At 44.2% G+C, this 17,732-nt stretch overlaps 1 protein-coding gene across 4 annotated transcripts in view; it reads left to right on the top strand.

The window, feature by feature from the left end:
* Nucleotides 1–246: 246 nt before the first annotated feature.
* Nucleotides 247–17,732, top strand: part of carmil3 (capping protein regulator and myosin 1 linker 3) — an 89,290-nt gene continuing 71,804 nt past the window's right edge. For all 4 annotated transcript variants that reach the window (XM_069711350.1, XM_069711352.1, XM_069711351.1 and 1 more), the window contains exons 1-5: nucleotides 247–486; nucleotides 4,389–4,483; nucleotides 15,262–15,312; nucleotides 16,695–16,754; nucleotides 16,842–16,963. In XM_069711350.1, coding sequence (XP_069567451.1) covers nucleotides 429–486; nucleotides 4,389–4,483; nucleotides 15,262–15,312; nucleotides 16,695–16,754; nucleotides 16,842–16,963 — 386 coding nt within the window. In that variant the 5' untranslated portion in view covers nucleotides 247–428. The remainder of the gene's footprint in view (nucleotides 487–4,388; nucleotides 4,484–15,261; nucleotides 15,313–16,694; nucleotides 16,755–16,841; nucleotides 16,964–17,732) is intronic.

Genomic DNA, 17,732 nt, shown 5'->3' with positions numbered 1-17,732 from the left:
TCATTAAGATTCCTGAAGGGCCCCTCATATACATTTGCATTTAATTCTGTCCAGTGACCAGAGGGACCCCACTGGGATCAATCCCGCTGTCATGGAATTTGCCTCCGAAATGACCAAAACAAATGATTTGAACATGAAGAACTGATGCTCAAACCCCTTGCCACCTCCCACCACCCCACCCCACCCCTCCAGTCTCCCTTCCTCCCCCCCCCCCTCTCTCTCTCTCATTTCTTTGCTGAAGTCGGCGGCGCTCCACGCCAGTGCGCACTTCGGCATCGCTCCACGCCACACTGTGCGGACTGTTGCTGCGCCCCGCGGAGCTCCTGCAGGCGAGAAGCTCGGAGAAAAAGGCTGTCGATAAAAGAAGTGGGGACATTTAAGAGACGAGAGGAAGGAGAAGGGGGCCGGACCGGCGGGAGGAGCGCACCATGGCCGCAAAGGAGACCACGGCGGCGGGCTTCGTCAACGTCAGCAGGGAAATCACAGGTGAGCTCCGTGACTTTTTTTTTTTTTTTTTTTTTTTCAGAGAAGTGGGCTTTAACGTCCTTTTTTAAATATTTTTTTTTTAAAGCTTTTGAATAAAAGAACGGACCGAGAGCTATCAGGCTGTAGGTCGCGTGAGGTTAGTTTTTCTTCTACTCAGCTGCTCTTTTAGAAACCGCTTTCCACTGCGTTTGATTTGAGAGGAGTTATCACCGCAGCCGAGCGCAGGAAATGTCTCCCGAGGCAAAACAAGAGTGAATGGCTGTTCGTGCTTTGCGGGGATTGTAATCCCATCGATCTCGGTGCAGGAGTGTTCACTTTCAGATTGATTTGTCATAAAGATACGCCGTGAAATTGATCGCTCGCATGGGTCCCGTATACTGCTGTCAGAGTTATTTTTTTCAAGTGTTGAGCGCATCGTGGCTTTCATGTTCATTCATTAGGAGTTTGTATCCCTCTCTCTCTCTCCCCCCCACTGTGTGTGTGTGTGTGTGTGTGTGTGTGTTCGCGTGTGCACGTGTGCGCGCGCGCGCATGGGAGTTTACTGCGCGACTGGGGAGCGCTTTGCGTGCAGAAGACAGCATGGGCTGAGCTGCACGCAAGCTCAGCTTTTCTCATTCTGGTGAAGGACCTGGACAACAGCAGGTGTTGGGGAAGGTGTGTCTCTCACTGCTAATTATCCTGATGCAGCCCGTTAACCAGCTCAACCTGGTCAAGCCCCTTCTGTCTGGCCTGGTGTTAAGAGACAAGTGGTATTAGGGCATTAACACCTGCCAATAGAGGATAAACATGGGAGGTGGGTTCAGATGGGGGTTCATGATGATGATGATGATGATGTGTGTGTGTGTGTGTGTGGGGGGGGGGGGGGGGTTCAGATCCATCACTGTCAAAAAGGCAAAGGGGATTTTTGAGAGGGAATTGAAAGGGATGGGACTCGTCCAGATCCTTGTTCCTCAGCCCCTCTTCACCACTTTTGGGAGCAGATACTGAGGTGACACCAGCCGGCCTCTGAAAAGGGAGGCGGGGGGGCTACATAGTGTCTTAATAGGTTAAAGTGATTGGGTCTTACCCGGCTTAATGTCAATGACTCTGTTTGCCTTCAGCTGATCCGTCTCTCGATCTACCCGGCGTGCCTCACATCCCGTCCCATCTCCCTGCCTCATCCCTTCCCGCATCTGCCGCTGCTCAGTCAGGCGTGAGAGCCAACTTCATGGTTGTTGCCGGATGGGGGGAAGTGAGAATTATGCCTGTGCGATATGCAGTGATAGAGAGAGAGAGAGAGAGAGTTGGGAGACTGTGACACAGCATGACTCGCTGTTATCTCCATCTGCTGGGCTCCACGAGTGCATATTTAGCCTGGGTGGCCCCCACGTTTGAAATATGGGCTGCGAGTATCACACAGCTTTGCAGGCATATGTGTGTGTTTGCAGTCTGAGGTTAACATTGCATTTGTGACTAGCAGGCTTGCGTTGTGTTTGCTGCTGTGGCGGACATGTAAATGGGAGAGGCCTCCGGTGCGGTTCAGTGAGTTTCACTGGGTCGCCTGGCGTGGCGGAGCAGAGGCCCCTGAAGACTGCAGCTCCGGATCGTGTGTTGGTTCCATTGAGATGAGCCGGGCTGCTTCTCTCTTTCTCTGAGGCTAAAAATAGCCCAGTTATGAGTCCTGCTCTGCTGGAATTTGTGTGTACGTGTCTGTCTGTGTACATGTTGGTGTCTTTGTAGCTGTCTACTTGTCTTGTTGACTGTTCATCCCCGTGTGGCTGTCTTTAAAGGAATAATCCACCGGTCTCCTCGTCAGATAGAAATCAAAGACAAGACATGGTGAACATTTTAGATTCCTCTGGGATATAAGCATCTTTTCTGATTGATATCCACATAGAACAGATTCTTGCAGAACATCTTGAAACAAAAGAAAGCTGTCACTGATCGGTTTCCATACGACCATTTCCAAAAGTGTCACCTGCTGGTGTCCTAAATTCAAGTTTTAAAGTTCTGATGTTCGGCTCACTTTACTGTGAAAACTTACTGTCGTAGCACAACACACAGATGGGTTACAAATTAAAACATAAAATAAAGTGTCATTTGAAGTTGCTTTTTGTCTGATCAACTCAACTCTAAAGGTTTTTATCTCAAGTTTATTATCATCTAAGGCTAAGATAATCAGGAAATATTCAGGCAACATATTAATGATTTTTCAGCATTTCACCTTGTTGATGGACAAGTTGACTTGAAGTGTCTCATCTCCACTTGTAACTGTATCACATGATCTCCATCAGCCTCTCAGTTTTGTTTATTTGCCTTGAAATTTTGTGGTCAAATCTTTCCTATTTTATGTTGGGCTTGACAGTTCACATTGAACATAGAGCAAACTTTGTCTGCTAATGGAGACCATGAGATTCAGTTGAAAGTTCCTCAACAAGCGAGTTAGTAGACTTAAAGCTTGTTTTGACAAATGTTGCACCCCTAAGTCAAAAAATAAACTGCCAAGATCATCATTTCTTGTGAGATACAGATCTGATGTGCTGGAATTGCAGCAGTTGTTATGGAGCTGATTAATTCAGTGTAGTGTTGGCCATGACTGAACCACATTAAATACAATTTCTTTGTCAGTCTGTATTTGTTATCCTTTATTGGTATGCACCAGTCTGACGTGCTGGTTTGGTATTAGCATGGTTTCCCGTTGGGTGTAGTCAATCAGCGCAGTTCACTGATTCTGCTTTAACAGCATTTTGAGGTGGACAGCATCCTCTTGTCTACAATATGGTTTTATTTCTCAATTTCTAGCAGCTACTATTAGTCCTGGACACTACAATACGTCTGTGGCACGGACCGAGTTCTTTTGATACCATCTAATACCAAAAAATGTCTTTTCTTTTGTTTCATAGGCTACACCCACACAAATGACTTTTTGTTTTTAAACGCATAACTTGTGGCATGTTTACTCAGGAATAAATCTCATCAGCATCTGTGAACCAATACAGCATTTCTCCTATGTAGGCTCTACTTGGGCGGCCAGCACAGGTAGATAAAATCACTGGCTTACAAGTTAGGTAAATCTTAAATTTTTTTAAAATATTTTTGGCATCATACCTGTTTGAGTTGGTTGCACTGCAGTGGCTGGAGGATACTCTGTGTGCAGCTGGCAAGCCTGTGTCCGACAATAGAGTGTGAGGAGTTTAGTGAACATCGGTAAATTGTAACATTTAACTTGGGGGACATCTGTAAATTGAAGCTACAGAAAGTGACCTGAGTCACACTCTCCCCCTCTAAAGTGCATGGAAACTTCAGATTTGTTCTGTAATGTGTAATGCCTTTTTCATTTTGATAAAATGTTTTTTATAAAATTGGTATACAAAATGTACCATTCAGGAACATGTTCTGGTGCTGGTATCAAAAACCTTTGAACGATGCCCACTAATAGTTACTTTTCATTGAAAAAAATTAAAACGACATTATAACAGCAGAAGTGTCATTGTTTTTTGTTCTGCTCCGTTCTTTTGTTGTAGTGAGCAACAGCTTCTTGATATAGTTGAGAAGTGATATGTAATTGTATCATCATCATGTTAATTAAATGTAGACAAGTGACCCAATCAGTTCAGACAGTGAGCAGTAAGAGACTTGTTATTGGATTCACACTCATCAGCTAATATCATGAGTTCAGGTATCAGAATCGGTGTCTGGAGAGAAATCTGGTGCGTCCGTAATGTTTCTCCTCTCCTTTATTCAGCTTTTATGTTTCACTTGTCACCAGGCTGTGTATTTACATTTATGGATTTCCCCCTTTTAAAGCTTTTTACTGTGTTTCTGAGTGCATCTCAGGGCAGCGCTTTTTCTGTAATGTGTTTACATTATGTAATTGGCTCTCCTGTTTTATCTTTTTTTTTTTTCTCCACTCCATCTCCTAGAGAGCATCAGGAAGGTGCTGGACAAACAGGCCATTAAGTTTGTGCGAGCCATCAAGCAGGACACCAGGAGTGGCAAATCAGACGACAGGATTCTGGTGAGTGACGGCAACCGCCTCATCGCTCCTCTGCTGCACACAGTGACCCCGAGGAGAAAGTGATGGTTAAAGTGAGAGCGTCTTTATTTTCAAGGTGTTAAATATGGAGGAGGATGACACCGGCTCTTCACAGACATAATGAAAATCAATGGAAGTTAATTGCGACAAATTGAAGAGCCATAAGAAGTCACAGATTACACTTCCTGAGACACACAACAGACGTGCTGTAAATCAGGCTTAAGACAGATGCTGTCTAGGCAGGGTGGACACCATGCCATGGCCTACTGAGTCCATCCTCAGACTTTATTAGATGTGGCAGGATGGCCTTAATGCCACAGGCAAGAGTGTGGTGTGTGTGTGTGTGTGTGTGTGTGTGTGTGTGTGTGTGTGTGTGTGTGTGTGTGTGTGTGTGTGTGTGTGTGTGTGTGTGTGTGTGTGTGTGTGTAAGCCTAACACGGTGTATGCACAGGGCATCATTTATTGTTTTTTTTTAACTGGAGAAGAAGCCTGTGTGTGTGTGTGTGTGGGGGGGGGGGGGGGGCAGCCTGTGATGTGCGCAGCCAAGGCCACCGCTGTTTATTGAGAAATGTTCAGTTAGTCAGGCACATCATTGACCGATCACACGGCGTGGCGAGTGCGAGCTCATTTCCTCCTCAGAAGTCAACGAGAAAGACGAGCCGATAAGCCAATCAAAACTATTAATCAGCGCTCCTCTCAGTTTTTCTTACCCCATCTCCTCCTCCGCCTCCATCTATCGCCATCATTACCACCACACACCCCCTCTATTTTTGTCATCTTCTCTTTGTTTCCTCTCTCCCTTCCTCCCTCCTTATCTGTCCATCTCGATTATTCTCCTCCCTCTCGTCACCCCCCTCCTCCTCTTACCACCACCATGCCGGTCGCCTCTCACTTTCCCTCCATCTCTTCCCCTTTGTGCCCTTCCCCTCTTCCCTCCATCTATTGAGCTCCTCTTTCCATCAGAAGCAATTCAATTAGGTCTTTGCCTTACGAGAGTTTTTTTACTATCCAAATGGGCTTTGGCTGCTGCTGCTGCTCCAAATTCTTTCAAGGCATTGGGAGGGAGGTTAGAGATTGATATACACTACACTGTGCATCCATTGTAGCTCATTGTCAATCACCCCCTCTTCTAAAAGGCAGTCTTTTCACTCTAATGGATACATTTGTTTTGGATGTATGAAGGATGAACATACAAGAGAGTTTGTAAATAGACTGTTTCTGTCTTTCAGGATTGCTCTCTAATACAGAGCTTGAAATTAGACTTGAAAAATCATTCTTTTGAGCAAGAAAGCTCAGGCGAGGCCTTCTTTTACCTTCATCCTCCCTTTCATGTGGGTCTCCCCTTTTGAAGTAGATTTAGCAGGTCAAATCTGAACAGCATCATGGCTTTCATTTCTGCTCTTCTGGTTTGTGTAGTTTGTGCAAAGAGAGTTTTTAAGATGTTACACATCACATTTATACTTACTGAAGTCTTTGTTCTACATTTTGCTCTTTCTTTTTTGCCCCCTTTTCCCTCCGGAGACTGCTGGTATCCAACTGTCTGTGTGTGTTGACTGTACCAGCCATCATGTTGTGACACACACACACACACACACACACACACACACACACACACACACACACACACACACACACACACACACACACACACACACACACACACACACACACACACACACACACACACACACACACACAGGGTTGTCTCCCCCACCACCCATCTCAGACAGACACAGGGAGGGCTCAGCATGACATCCAAACAGCACCCACGGCACGTTTCCATCGCTGGTTGTGCTCTCACACACACACACACACACACACACGCACACACACACACGCACACACGCACACACGCACACACTCATGCACGCTGCTTGACATGTGCAGGAGGCCTCTCTGCAGACACACATGGCCCAGTGCATCAAAACTGGCTCACGTACACACTCTTACAGACGTTATTAGATCACCCTATTTGAAGATTAGAGGCAACTCGGAAAACAAAGCATCTTCAAAGGCTAAGAGAGGGAGAGAGACGTGGAAGGAGAGGGTGGGTGTGATGGAAGAGGAGAGGAGGGGAGGGCATCCCACTGGAGGATAGGGAATGAGGGAAGGAGTGGAGTGGGGGGGGGGTGGAGTTCTCTGATGTGTTGTGATGCCCCAGTTGCCGATTTGGCTCTTCCGCCACTTATTTATCCTGATCGGTCGCTCCTCTTTATCCTCCGTTGACTCTGCGGTTTCCACACTCCTACCTAATAATGGGCCTATTACTGGCCGAGAGCGCCACTGTTTGACAGTCCTGAACACACTTGGCTGCTTATTCCCTCTTAAGTTGTGCGGTTACGTGGAGGTCCCGCTCATGAGACTCCAGGAGGACTGAGGTTTGAGGTCGAGTCAGTGCCTCCGCACTGAAAGATTTGGTTGTGCTTTGTGGCTGTGTGGGCATGGGGAGATGTTTACAGCAGGCCTGCGATTTATGAAACTATTCTTTCCACCTGCTGGATGGATCTTTCTCCATTAAATTGAAATAAAATGAAAAGAAATGAGTTACTCATCGCTTCATTTTGTGAACAAGGGCATTGTGCAGAATCTGAGAAGTAAATAACACCATTACATGTAAACAAGGCACTTGTTTTGAAATGATATGAAGAGCTGTCTAATACAACACAACCACCAAAACAAAAACATATTCTAGAGTTGATTCTTTTTGGAACTGGATCAGTTTTAGTATGCGTCTAGCAATTCAATTAAATTTTATTTATAAATTACCAAATGCAACATAAGTCATCTCAGGGGACCTAACATGGAGAAGTGCTTACAACATTCAATAATTCCGACATGAGCGACAGCCGGAGGGGAAAAAAAATCCCTTTTAACAGGAAGAAAACCTCAGACACAACCAAACTCGGAAGTGGGCGACCATTTGCCTCAACCGGTTGGGGTGAGAGGAGAGCAGAGAGAGAAAAGAACAGCATAGACAGACAACAAACAGTAAAGCTTGGTTTTGGGTTAGTGGGACCAGTAACCACAGCTCCAGAAACAGATAGTGGCAGATAAAAACACAAAACTACGGTACAAAAACTTTTGGGTGCTGGAGCTTGTTTTTGTTTTTTTTACTTTTAACCCTTCGGACCAGAGTTCAGTGATCACTGAAGTTTGTCAGTGTCCAACTGTTACTGTGCTTAACTGTTAAACTTTGTTGAGTCATTGCCAAAAATATCAGTATCAGTACTGACCTGACCAGTAGCAGTAGTCTCATTGACATAATCAAAATAAATTCCAAGATTTTATACTAATTTTAACAAATATACAATGAAATAACATTAGCTTTATTATACTGACAAATAGTTCCAATTAGCTTCGTATTCCATGATACACTTTAGTTTTTTGTAAACAATTGCAAAACTACTTTTACCATTAATGGGCATTTCTAGTAGAGCATGTATTTGAAAAACTGTCACATGAAGGTATTTAAAATGGACTTTTTTGGTCACTGAATTCTGAATTTTGCTTATGAAATGAGAAATGTTTTGGTTGAGAATCAAGTTTGGATATAGTGGGGGGGACACACATGTCGACAGGAGTTTCTATTGGTGGTTTGACTTGGAGACGCCATCCGAATTTTGTTGGTTTATTAATTCTACATCATTCTGTAATTCAATACATTTAAAAAAAAAAAAAAGCTGAATTCCTTATGAAAGCTTAACCCCAAACTGAATACTTGCTGTATCCGTTTGCTGCCACTGTGCATGAATCGGGAGATCTTCTTCATCTGACCGGAGGGAATTAAGCACTGACAGACTGCAAAGTGCCCTGAGACAATCTTGTGTTGTTATTAAGTTCTGTAAATGACATTGATCTGACTTGAAAGTTGTAGCTGCAAACGTTGCCTCGTGTTTGTAGTTAATCAGCATCATCAATACCTTTCTTTGAGTTTCCTTCCTTCCTCATGTCCTAAATCCAACTCCATGAATCTCATTTTCTTTAACCGAGTTGTCTGTTTGTTATTTAAATTATTATTAAAAAAAAAAGTTTTTGTTGCATTTATTGTTTCCAAGCCTCTGTTCCTTTTACTCGTGTTTTATTTTTATTTTTTACATTATCTCCACAAATTAGCATTTTCTATGTTCTCGCTGTGTGTCTGTTTAATTATTGAATTTTATTGCACTTTGGAGTTGCTAAATTGCCTCTGTTCCTCAGTGCTCTGTCCACTGAAAATCACTGACTTGTGTTTAACTGACTTGTCGAGGCCCTGAGGTAATTCGGTTGTGGCAAATCTGAAGCCTGCGTAGTTAGAATTCTCATATCAGACCACAGGCATTGAAGAGACACCCCGTTGCTTTGTAGTTGTAGAGTGTCTTCTGTGGCTCAGGAAATGTCATCAGGATCATCTCATTCTGGGCACAGAGACTTCAGAGTTAGAATGACAAGCCTGGGATTTAAAGGGATTTAAACTTCGAAAACATGCATCAATATGCATATAATGTGCATATATTTTGACCATTCTTTTGCAAATCAGTTTCTTGTGAGTCTTTTGGAGATCAGGATACCTGCACAAGGTACTTCTCAAGAATGAAATGTTGGGCGTCCACTTCCAAAGCCTTTTCTTTATTTCTGAAGACAAAATGACTCTTTGGCTAGCTCTTCACAGCTTCTAGTATCGGCCTGGTATTATCCAGAGCGTGTAACACACCCACGATATTTTGCGTCATCGTTAAATCACTGATTTGCAACATTTCCCAGAATACCTTTTGACAGTTCCCAGGGAATGTGACTGAGCATCCCTGTAGGTGCAGACAGAAATACAGCATGCCAAGCAACAAAACTCATCCAAAATATCCAGGAAGTTTCCCAACGGGTCTTTATTTTTGGAATTCACAACTTCATCTACACTGTACAATTAAATGAGAAAAAAGAGGTTCGGGAAGGGAGGCTTTCAAAGTCCTGGTTCAAACCCAGGATTTTTGCATTTCCGTGTTTCAGAGAACGGAGCCTGCAGAACAGAGAGTATATGGTCAGTGATGGTACAACTGAAGCAGTGTTTGAATGTTTTTGATGGTACAAAAATCATATGGTGGTAAACAAAGTTTAAAAAGCAAGAGAACCTCACTGAATTACATAACATGAGATGGTGAAACTGCACCTTGCAGATGCCTCTTTTTATTACACACAGAATCCAGCTGTGTCGAAATGAGAGAAAGCCGAGTACAAAGCGCTAAAGCAGAGAGAGCCTGTGCTAGCGGCACAATTTTCTATTCTTTCAGTGCCTTAACAACACAGAATATGCTTGTGAAATGGCGAACATTACCACTGCATCATCCACGATTTTCTCCTCCCCGGCTTTTCGCCGTGGAGTCATTTTCTCTACAAGTATCTAGATTTACCATCTGACGGTGCGTGGCGGGTGCTCTGTGCTGTAATTAGGAGCTTTTCTTTTGATAATCATAGCACATGTTGGTAGCCTATGGCAGAGAAGGGCTATGAAGTGTGACTGCTGACCTTCTCTCTTCCCCCACAAGGAGAGGAAGAGTGTGTGTGTGTGTGTGTGTGTGCGTGTGTGTGTGTGTGTGTGTGTGTGTGAGAGAGAGAGATATCAGGGCTGAAAGGCAACTCTGAGTATCTCGATTTTATCTCCATCCTACTCGGCTGCTCTTTTTTTTGCTCATTGTCCTGTATCCGCTGCTCCTCTCCTGCCTTCCTTTCTTTTCCTCATCTATTTGCCCTTACCCACACTCGCTGCTTGTCTCCATCTCATCCCACATCCTCACATTTGTAGACTTTTACATTTTTTTGTATCACCCCTAACCCCCCCCCCCCCCTCTCAGCTCATTCACTGAATCCCTGCCAGCCTTCAGTTCCTGTTTCCTTTCTTGTACATTCATCTCTCTTACTCTCATCTATACAACTCCACGAACTCCTCCCATTATCTGCCTCTTAATTCCCCCAGTTTTTTCTTGCTGCTTGCCATCTCTATGATTTAAGACTCCAGTCTTAGTTTTCATGACGGACAGACAGAAAAAGATGTGTCTCTGAGCTTTGCATGCATGGCTCCGTGTCTCTCTCCTCTTTTTCCCACCACTCTAAAGTCTACTTATAAGGCAGGACCTGGGGCATCTGGGCTTTCAAACCATCCTGACACACACACACACACACACACACACACACACACACACACACACACACACACACACACACACACACACACACACACACACACACACACACACACACACACACACACACATAAGAAGACAGGTTGACTGATGGCAGGGTTGTATTCTTATGATGCTGAGTTCACTTGAGTGATGGTGGCTGACTGTGTGCGTGTGACAGGGAGACGGAGAGACAGGCGAGTGGAGTCCAAAGCCAGCTTAGCAAGCTATTGTGCATCATTATACGTGCGTGAGAGTCAAAGAGGAGTGTGTGCTGGACAAGAAGGGTGGATTAATGCAAATGTTTGTATTGGAATGTTTCTGATTGTGTGTGTGTGTGTGTGTGTGTGTGTGTGTGTGTGTGTGTGTGTGTGTGTGTGTTTTAAAATGCCCTTGCGGCCGCGCCAGAAATACCGCGGGCGGCCAAATCTGGCACTGATCCTCTGCTTGTTCCCTCGGAGGCAACGCCGCAACGCGCGCACGCACCCACACACACACCCACACACACACACACACACACACGCACGCATGCACGCACGCATGCACGCACGACCCAGAGACACACTTTGATTTGCACCATCTCGTTTGAAGTGCAAGACCCAGAGCCTGACAGCTTATGATTAATATAAGCCCCCGCCCTCTGCTCTGCGCGTGCACACACACACACACACACACACACACACACACACACACACACACACACACACACACACACACACACACACACACACACACACACACACACACACACACACACAGCCACACAGAGTTACGGTTGTTTTTTTTGTGTGCGCGTACTGTTACTCGCGCTCCCTCTGTGCCACATAACTCCCACCCTGCCCTCGCAGTCTGCTTCAGGGGCTGGCCGGCTGGCTGGCTCTTTGAACTCAAGCTTCTGACACTATGCCATCACAGCAAGGGCACCTCTGCACCCCCACCACCACCCCAGCGTCGTTCCAGTCCTTCTCTCTCTCCTGTCACTTCTTCATCACTTTTTTTAGATTGTCACCTGCTGTCTCCTTGGCTGACCAGATAAAAAGAAAAAGTTGACCATCTCATCTCGGAGGATTTCCTTGTGGAAAACTAATCTTTGTGCGTTTTTTAGGGATTTTCGATTGATCCGTGCGGCAGACGGTTGCCAAATAAATTCTGGTTCTGCCTAGAGGGGCTCGACTTTAGCTCAGGCTGTTTGTGCCAATTAATATTAATAGCTGTATGATTTCTCCTTATGCCTTGATGCTTTAGAAAGAATAGGTTTTTTTATTACTTCATACATCTCATTTATCTTGTGTGTGTGTGTGTGTGTGTGTGTGTGTGTGTGTGTGTGTGTGTGTGTGTGTGTGTGTGTGTGTGTGTGTGTGTGTGAGAGAGTTAGAGGGTGAGTTAGAGGGTGAGAGAGGTTTGTACAGGAGGAGGTTTAAACAGACCAACTTAGTTTACTGTTGGCTCACTGCTCCATCCAGCAGGAGAAACTGTACGGCCAGTGAGTGCTAGAATATTATGAAAATCATATGAGGATTCATATTAAACATGATTTTAACCATGCAACTCATAAAACTTTGTTTTGGATTTCTCAATAAATAAGCATAACATTTTTCGTTTGTTTGTTTTTGTTTTAATGAGTAATATGTTGAGTGTATAAATCTAAACCTGTTGTTTACAGTAAATGTGAACGGCTACATGATTGTGATGCGATTAAAATGATGAAGACGTAATTTCAAGAGCTGCAACGAAGTTATTTTTATTATAGATCAGTCTGCTGTTTATTTGATCATTTAATAGCTCATAAAATCTTTTACTATCTGTTAGCCCTCAGTGATGTCATCAAATATCTCGCTTTGTCTAACTGATTGTCCAAAACCAAAAGGTATTCAGTTTACTACTAAGTTTACTAAGACAAGGAAAACGGTGAATCTTCAGTGTTTCTGCTTGAAAAGTTACTTAAATGATCAGTCAGTATTAAAATAGATTTTGCAATTGTGTTTTTCATCTAATTGATTAATTGACTATTGTTGCAGCTCTTCTATTCATTACATATCATGTGGAATCATATTCAGTGATGACATCCCTGTGGTCCTTCCCTTATTGAAACAACAAGCTCCTGCCAAGTCATGAAAGACAATTATAGGAATATCCTCCAAATTGATCCAGATGAAATATCTCGGTTACGTAATAACTGGAGTTTACTCGGCTTCAACAGGACCAGCTGCTGCTCAGCCCTGAGTGTCTAGAAGTCCCGTTAAGGTGGCTGAAACATTGATATGTGCTGAAAGTCAGAACTGTGACTATTGCTTGCTATAGTCTACTACTGGATCTAACGGGCTGTTAAATAATGCAGGAAGCTTCTGGAACTAGAAGGTTTCTTGACTGACAGCCATGCAGCGTCTCTCTGTTGGTCTGTGTGAACTACAAACTGACCTCAACTTCAATAACTTAGTAAATATCGAAATACTGAGAGGCTTTTCACTCCCTAAAAATTTTTATTTAGCAGAGCGTACAGATAACGGTTCAGGAGGGAGGAGGCGTAGCTTATGTTAAAAGCCTTTATTCTACCACTAATATTTATTTATTTGCAGGGAAGTTGTAGTAAAGCGACATTTAAAGTTTAGAAGGAGTCATAATAACACGTGCTCAAAGCCTACCTGCTGTACCTCTTAAATCAAATTCAGCCACTCCAATTTTACCATTCACCGCTGCACAAAAAGCAAAACATAACTGGAGTATTGTTCACCGCTGCACAAAAAGCAAAACATAACTGGAGTATTAAGTAAATGGTCTGTACTTGTATGGTTTTATCACCTTTCGGTCTCAAAGCGCTTTAACATGGTTTTCCCATTCACACACTAATGAGACAGATCACCATGCAAGGCGCTGCCATCAGGAGCACATTCACACACTGATGGTACACCATCGGGAGCAACTCAGGGTTCAGTGTCTTGCTCAAGGACACTTAGGCATGTGGACAGGAGGAGCTGGGGATCAAACCACCGACCTTCCGATTAGTGTGCAACCCACTCTACCGTCTGAGCTACAGCCTCCTTAAGTGTCACACTTAAGTGTCTTTAGTGATACCTCAGTATGCTGTAAATGATATCAAAAGAGGGGAAATTCTACGCAAGCGTTCCTGGTTGGGCATCAGAGGATCAAATCGGCCCCCCATCCGAGAGCGCCTGCATTATTGAAGCCTTTATGTTCGCGATGGGACCTTCTGTCAGGTAGCGGGGCTTTTTGAAGGGAGAAGATGGTTCTGTCTTTCACTTTCTTTATTTCCTCTGCGTGCCTCAAGGCCCCCTCCATCCTTTCTGGATTTATATAACAAGAGTTTTCAAACTTGTCAAGGAGCTGTGATTGGACTAACAATCTTCTGCAAAGCGCCTCTCCGCCAGCTTCATGTAGACATTTTTTTTTTTTTTTTTTTCTTGGTGGGACAATCACTCCGTCTCTTCCTCTTCCCTGTCCTCCTCCTCTGTCTCTTCTCTGTGGGAGTCCGTTATGGATGTCTATATAGTAAAGACAGGACTGATGTGTGAGGCCGAGCTTTTGCCAAGAGTTGGTTGTACCACATCGGAGGAGACGCTGAAGACTTTGTTATCGGGAGGGGAAATTTCATCTTCTATCGCCTCCTCTCCTTCGCGCGTCTTCCTCGCTCCCTCTTTGTATGTTTCATTTCCTTTCTTCCTCTCACCGCCGCTCAGCAGGGCGCCATTAACCATTCAGCACAGAGGGGCCTTGAGGAATTGAAAGCGACTGAGCAGAAAAAAGAATAGAAAAACTGAAACGGGAAAAGGAGACAGGGGAATTGGGAGGAGTGAGGGGGGAGGCCAAGAGGGGATGGAGTGAGGTGTTCGGGCGGCAGCGAGCCAGACGGGACACAGTGGCACACAGTGGAGATGGAGGGATTAGGGATTAAGCAAGAAGAAGATGGAGGGAAAATGAACACATTTCCATGGAGATGAAAAGAGAAATCAGAGGAATGACAGGATGCGAGGAGAGGAATTATGAGCCAGGCAGGGGATGGAAGTTTGATAGCCAGCAGAAAAAAAGAGCACAGAGAAAGTGTGGCCGAGAGTTATAGAGAAAGAGCCGGGGAGGGATAGAGATGCACCCCGCACGCATGGGGTATGCTAATTATGGGATTTTGAATTATGAATGAGATTAATTGCATAGGCAGATGTGCATATATTCACATTTTCCTTCTCTTACTTCACCCCAGACACTTTTTTTTAAATGATAATCCAGTTCCTCTGACAAAGGCACACCTCTTTCTGCTTACTCTTTGTCTTCCTTCTCCCTCTTTACTAATTTCCTCTCTGGCACGATGAGGCATCTGTTGAATAATTGCTGCTTAGCTCTATCCACGCAATTTATAAATCCGACTGTCACATGACTTGCAATCTCGGCGTTATATTTCTTCTCGCATACACGCACGCGCACACGCGATATCACCATTAGCTTGTTAATGTCTATAGAGCTTAGCATGACTTACGAGCCGTTTGGATGATTTGCTCTCTTTATGGGGTGTTTGTGCATTGATATTTTTTGCTTCCATTTGCATTTTGCATTTCCTGCTCTTTGACAGAAAAAAAAAAAAAGATGTGTTTTCCCCCTCAGGTCCTGGCAACATGGAGACTGTATCTCTTTGCTGTCAAAGTGCCCACCAAGGTAAACGCTCCCCCGCTCTCACTGGAATTTTTATGGCTTTCACTTGCCAGCCTTGATCTCATGGTAATTCACAAGAGATGTAACAAAAAAAAAAGAAAAAAAAAAAAAAAGTAGAAGACTTTTCAGAGCAGGAGAAAAGAGATAACGATGATGACTGTGGTGATGATGTGGTGGAATGACAGCAGCGCTGATAATGATCACACAGGAGGATGATAAGTGGCAGGTGGCATAAAGCTATAGAGCGGTAGTTTAACATGTTGGGAAATATGCTTATTAGCTTTCTTGGCAATAAACTACATTAGCTATTTCTCCCTGCCTCCAGTTAGTGCAGAGCTAACCCCTGTAGCTCAGCACAAATACCATAGCTGTAGCTTCGTATAGGAGAGGCAATCAGAAGGTTCAGAGACTGTTTCTGTTGCAGGAGATTTGAGTGCAGCACGGTGATGTGCATGGAGGACGGGGAAGCTATAACCTTACTGAATAAGTATTAAGAGTTACGTCGCTCAATCAACATCAGCATCTGAGTTACACACGTGTTTGGGACCACTGGTACATGCATGTTTTCAATTTCTCATGGACTTGAAACTTAAGCAGCGAGTGCATATCCAATTTCGGTCTAATTGTCGGAAAACAGAAAGAAGTCGCACAGAGTCAAATCTGGTGAGTAGGAGGTTTTGAGGTAAGGATTATGTTGCAGTAAGTGGGTGCATTGCAATATGAGAGAACCCAAGTGTCATCACGCCACAGTTCAGATCGTTTACATTTAATGTTTCCCTCCGAACGTCACAGTGAAGCTCGGTGTTGACGGTCTGACACCGGGGGACGAATTCATGGTGCACAACTTCACAAATGGTAAAGAAAACCCACCTGGTTGCTCCTGATCTGACGCACCTTCTTTAAGTCTTGGACAGCGCCCATCTTGAAACTTAAATGCCACTCAAAACGTTGTCATAGATTTTCTGAAGAATTGCAAGGGTCTCTGTTGACGACTTCACACAACCTTTGATGTGCGCTCACTGCTGTTGTTCAATGGTGAAATCTCATGAACTCGTACAAGTGGTCACAAAAATATGTGTAACTCAGGTGCTGATGTTGATTGAATGACTGCTGTGCTCCGTTTGCGTGCAACAGTCTCTGAACTTTTTTATTACAATTGTATGATTACTCATGTTTCTTGCCCCAGCTTGACTTCCTTAAGTGATATCACTGCATTTCCAAATCTCAGCAGTTGCTTTAATGAGTACAATGTTTTAGTGACACAAAGAAAGTGGGCCAAACAAAGAAAATAAGATACAAGTTGTTTGAAGAAGTAATTCTCCTTTTGAAGATGGACTGCGTCAGTGTGGCTCACGGTTATATATTTTTTTTCCTGATATTTTCAGATGGAGGTCACCTTCAACTTTTTGGAAATCAGAGCAATGAACACCTACCCCGAACACCAGGTGAGAGACATTTTTTTGCCTGTTGTTTGGACCTGCACAGCGGTGTAAAGAATTGCAGTAGAAAAAAACAGTCCTGTCCGTGTGCAGGTGGTCATCGATACAGACAAGACAACCTACTCGCTGAGACTGCAATCCCAGGACCAGCTGGATCACATGGTCAGCCACATCAACTACGCCCTGTCCAGAGTCTTCAACAACTCCATTTACGCGTAAGCATCTCGGAGCCTCCCCTGATCTCGAGCAGAGAAACAAAGTCCTTTCTGTTTTTTGTGTTGTACGCGCTGAGGAGCGAAGACAAGTTGGCCAACGTTAACGGCACTCGACAGCGTGCTGGCAAGTTGACAGCTTCACTTTGGGGCTGCTTCCCTCTTCAACAGTCATTCTTGTTTTTGCTGTAGTTTGTATCCAGCTCATTTCTGTGTCACAGTGCGCTTTACCAGCCAGAAATCACGAGGATTAAATCAGCCAGCTGACACCGAGTAGGCCGTTACCTGAAGGCACTTTTTAAAAAAAATTTGTTTATTATTTTCTACCAGTTTATGTAGTAAAAGCAGCGAGTAGCAGAGCACACAGCCAACTACAGACTCAACCCTGCAGTCACAAAGCCATTCATACTCCGCTCAAAATCCTGAAGTAGGCGCTGAATGTCCTCTGCACACAGAAAGGAAAAATGCGGAGGACACGCATGAAAGAAAGGCCTGGATAGAGTTGCCTTCAAGTCTCGGAAATGTTTGTCCCGCAATCACGTGATTGCATGAGCATCCTGACAGATCTGAGAGTGTATTTCTCTCTCTCTCTCTCTTTCTCTCTCTCTCTCTCTCTCTCTCTCTCTCTCTCTCTCTCTCTCTCTCTCTCTCTCTCTCTCTCTCTCTCTCTCTCTATCTTTATCTCTATTTCTCTCTCTCTATCTATATCTCTCTCCATCTATCTCTATCTCTATCTATCTCTATTTCTCTCTCTCTTTCTCTCTCTCTCTCT

The sequence above is a fragment of the Brachyistius frenatus genome, unplaced genomic scaffold, assembly GCF_029030835.1.
Source record: "Brachyistius frenatus isolate BFR_SWC_R1_liver_20210118 unplaced genomic scaffold, ASM2903083v1 Contig_99, whole genome shotgun sequence".
NCBI lineage: Eukaryota > Metazoa > Chordata > Actinopteri > Embiotocidae > Brachyistius > Brachyistius frenatus.
This window is presented reverse-complemented; position numbering and strand designations above follow the sequence as displayed.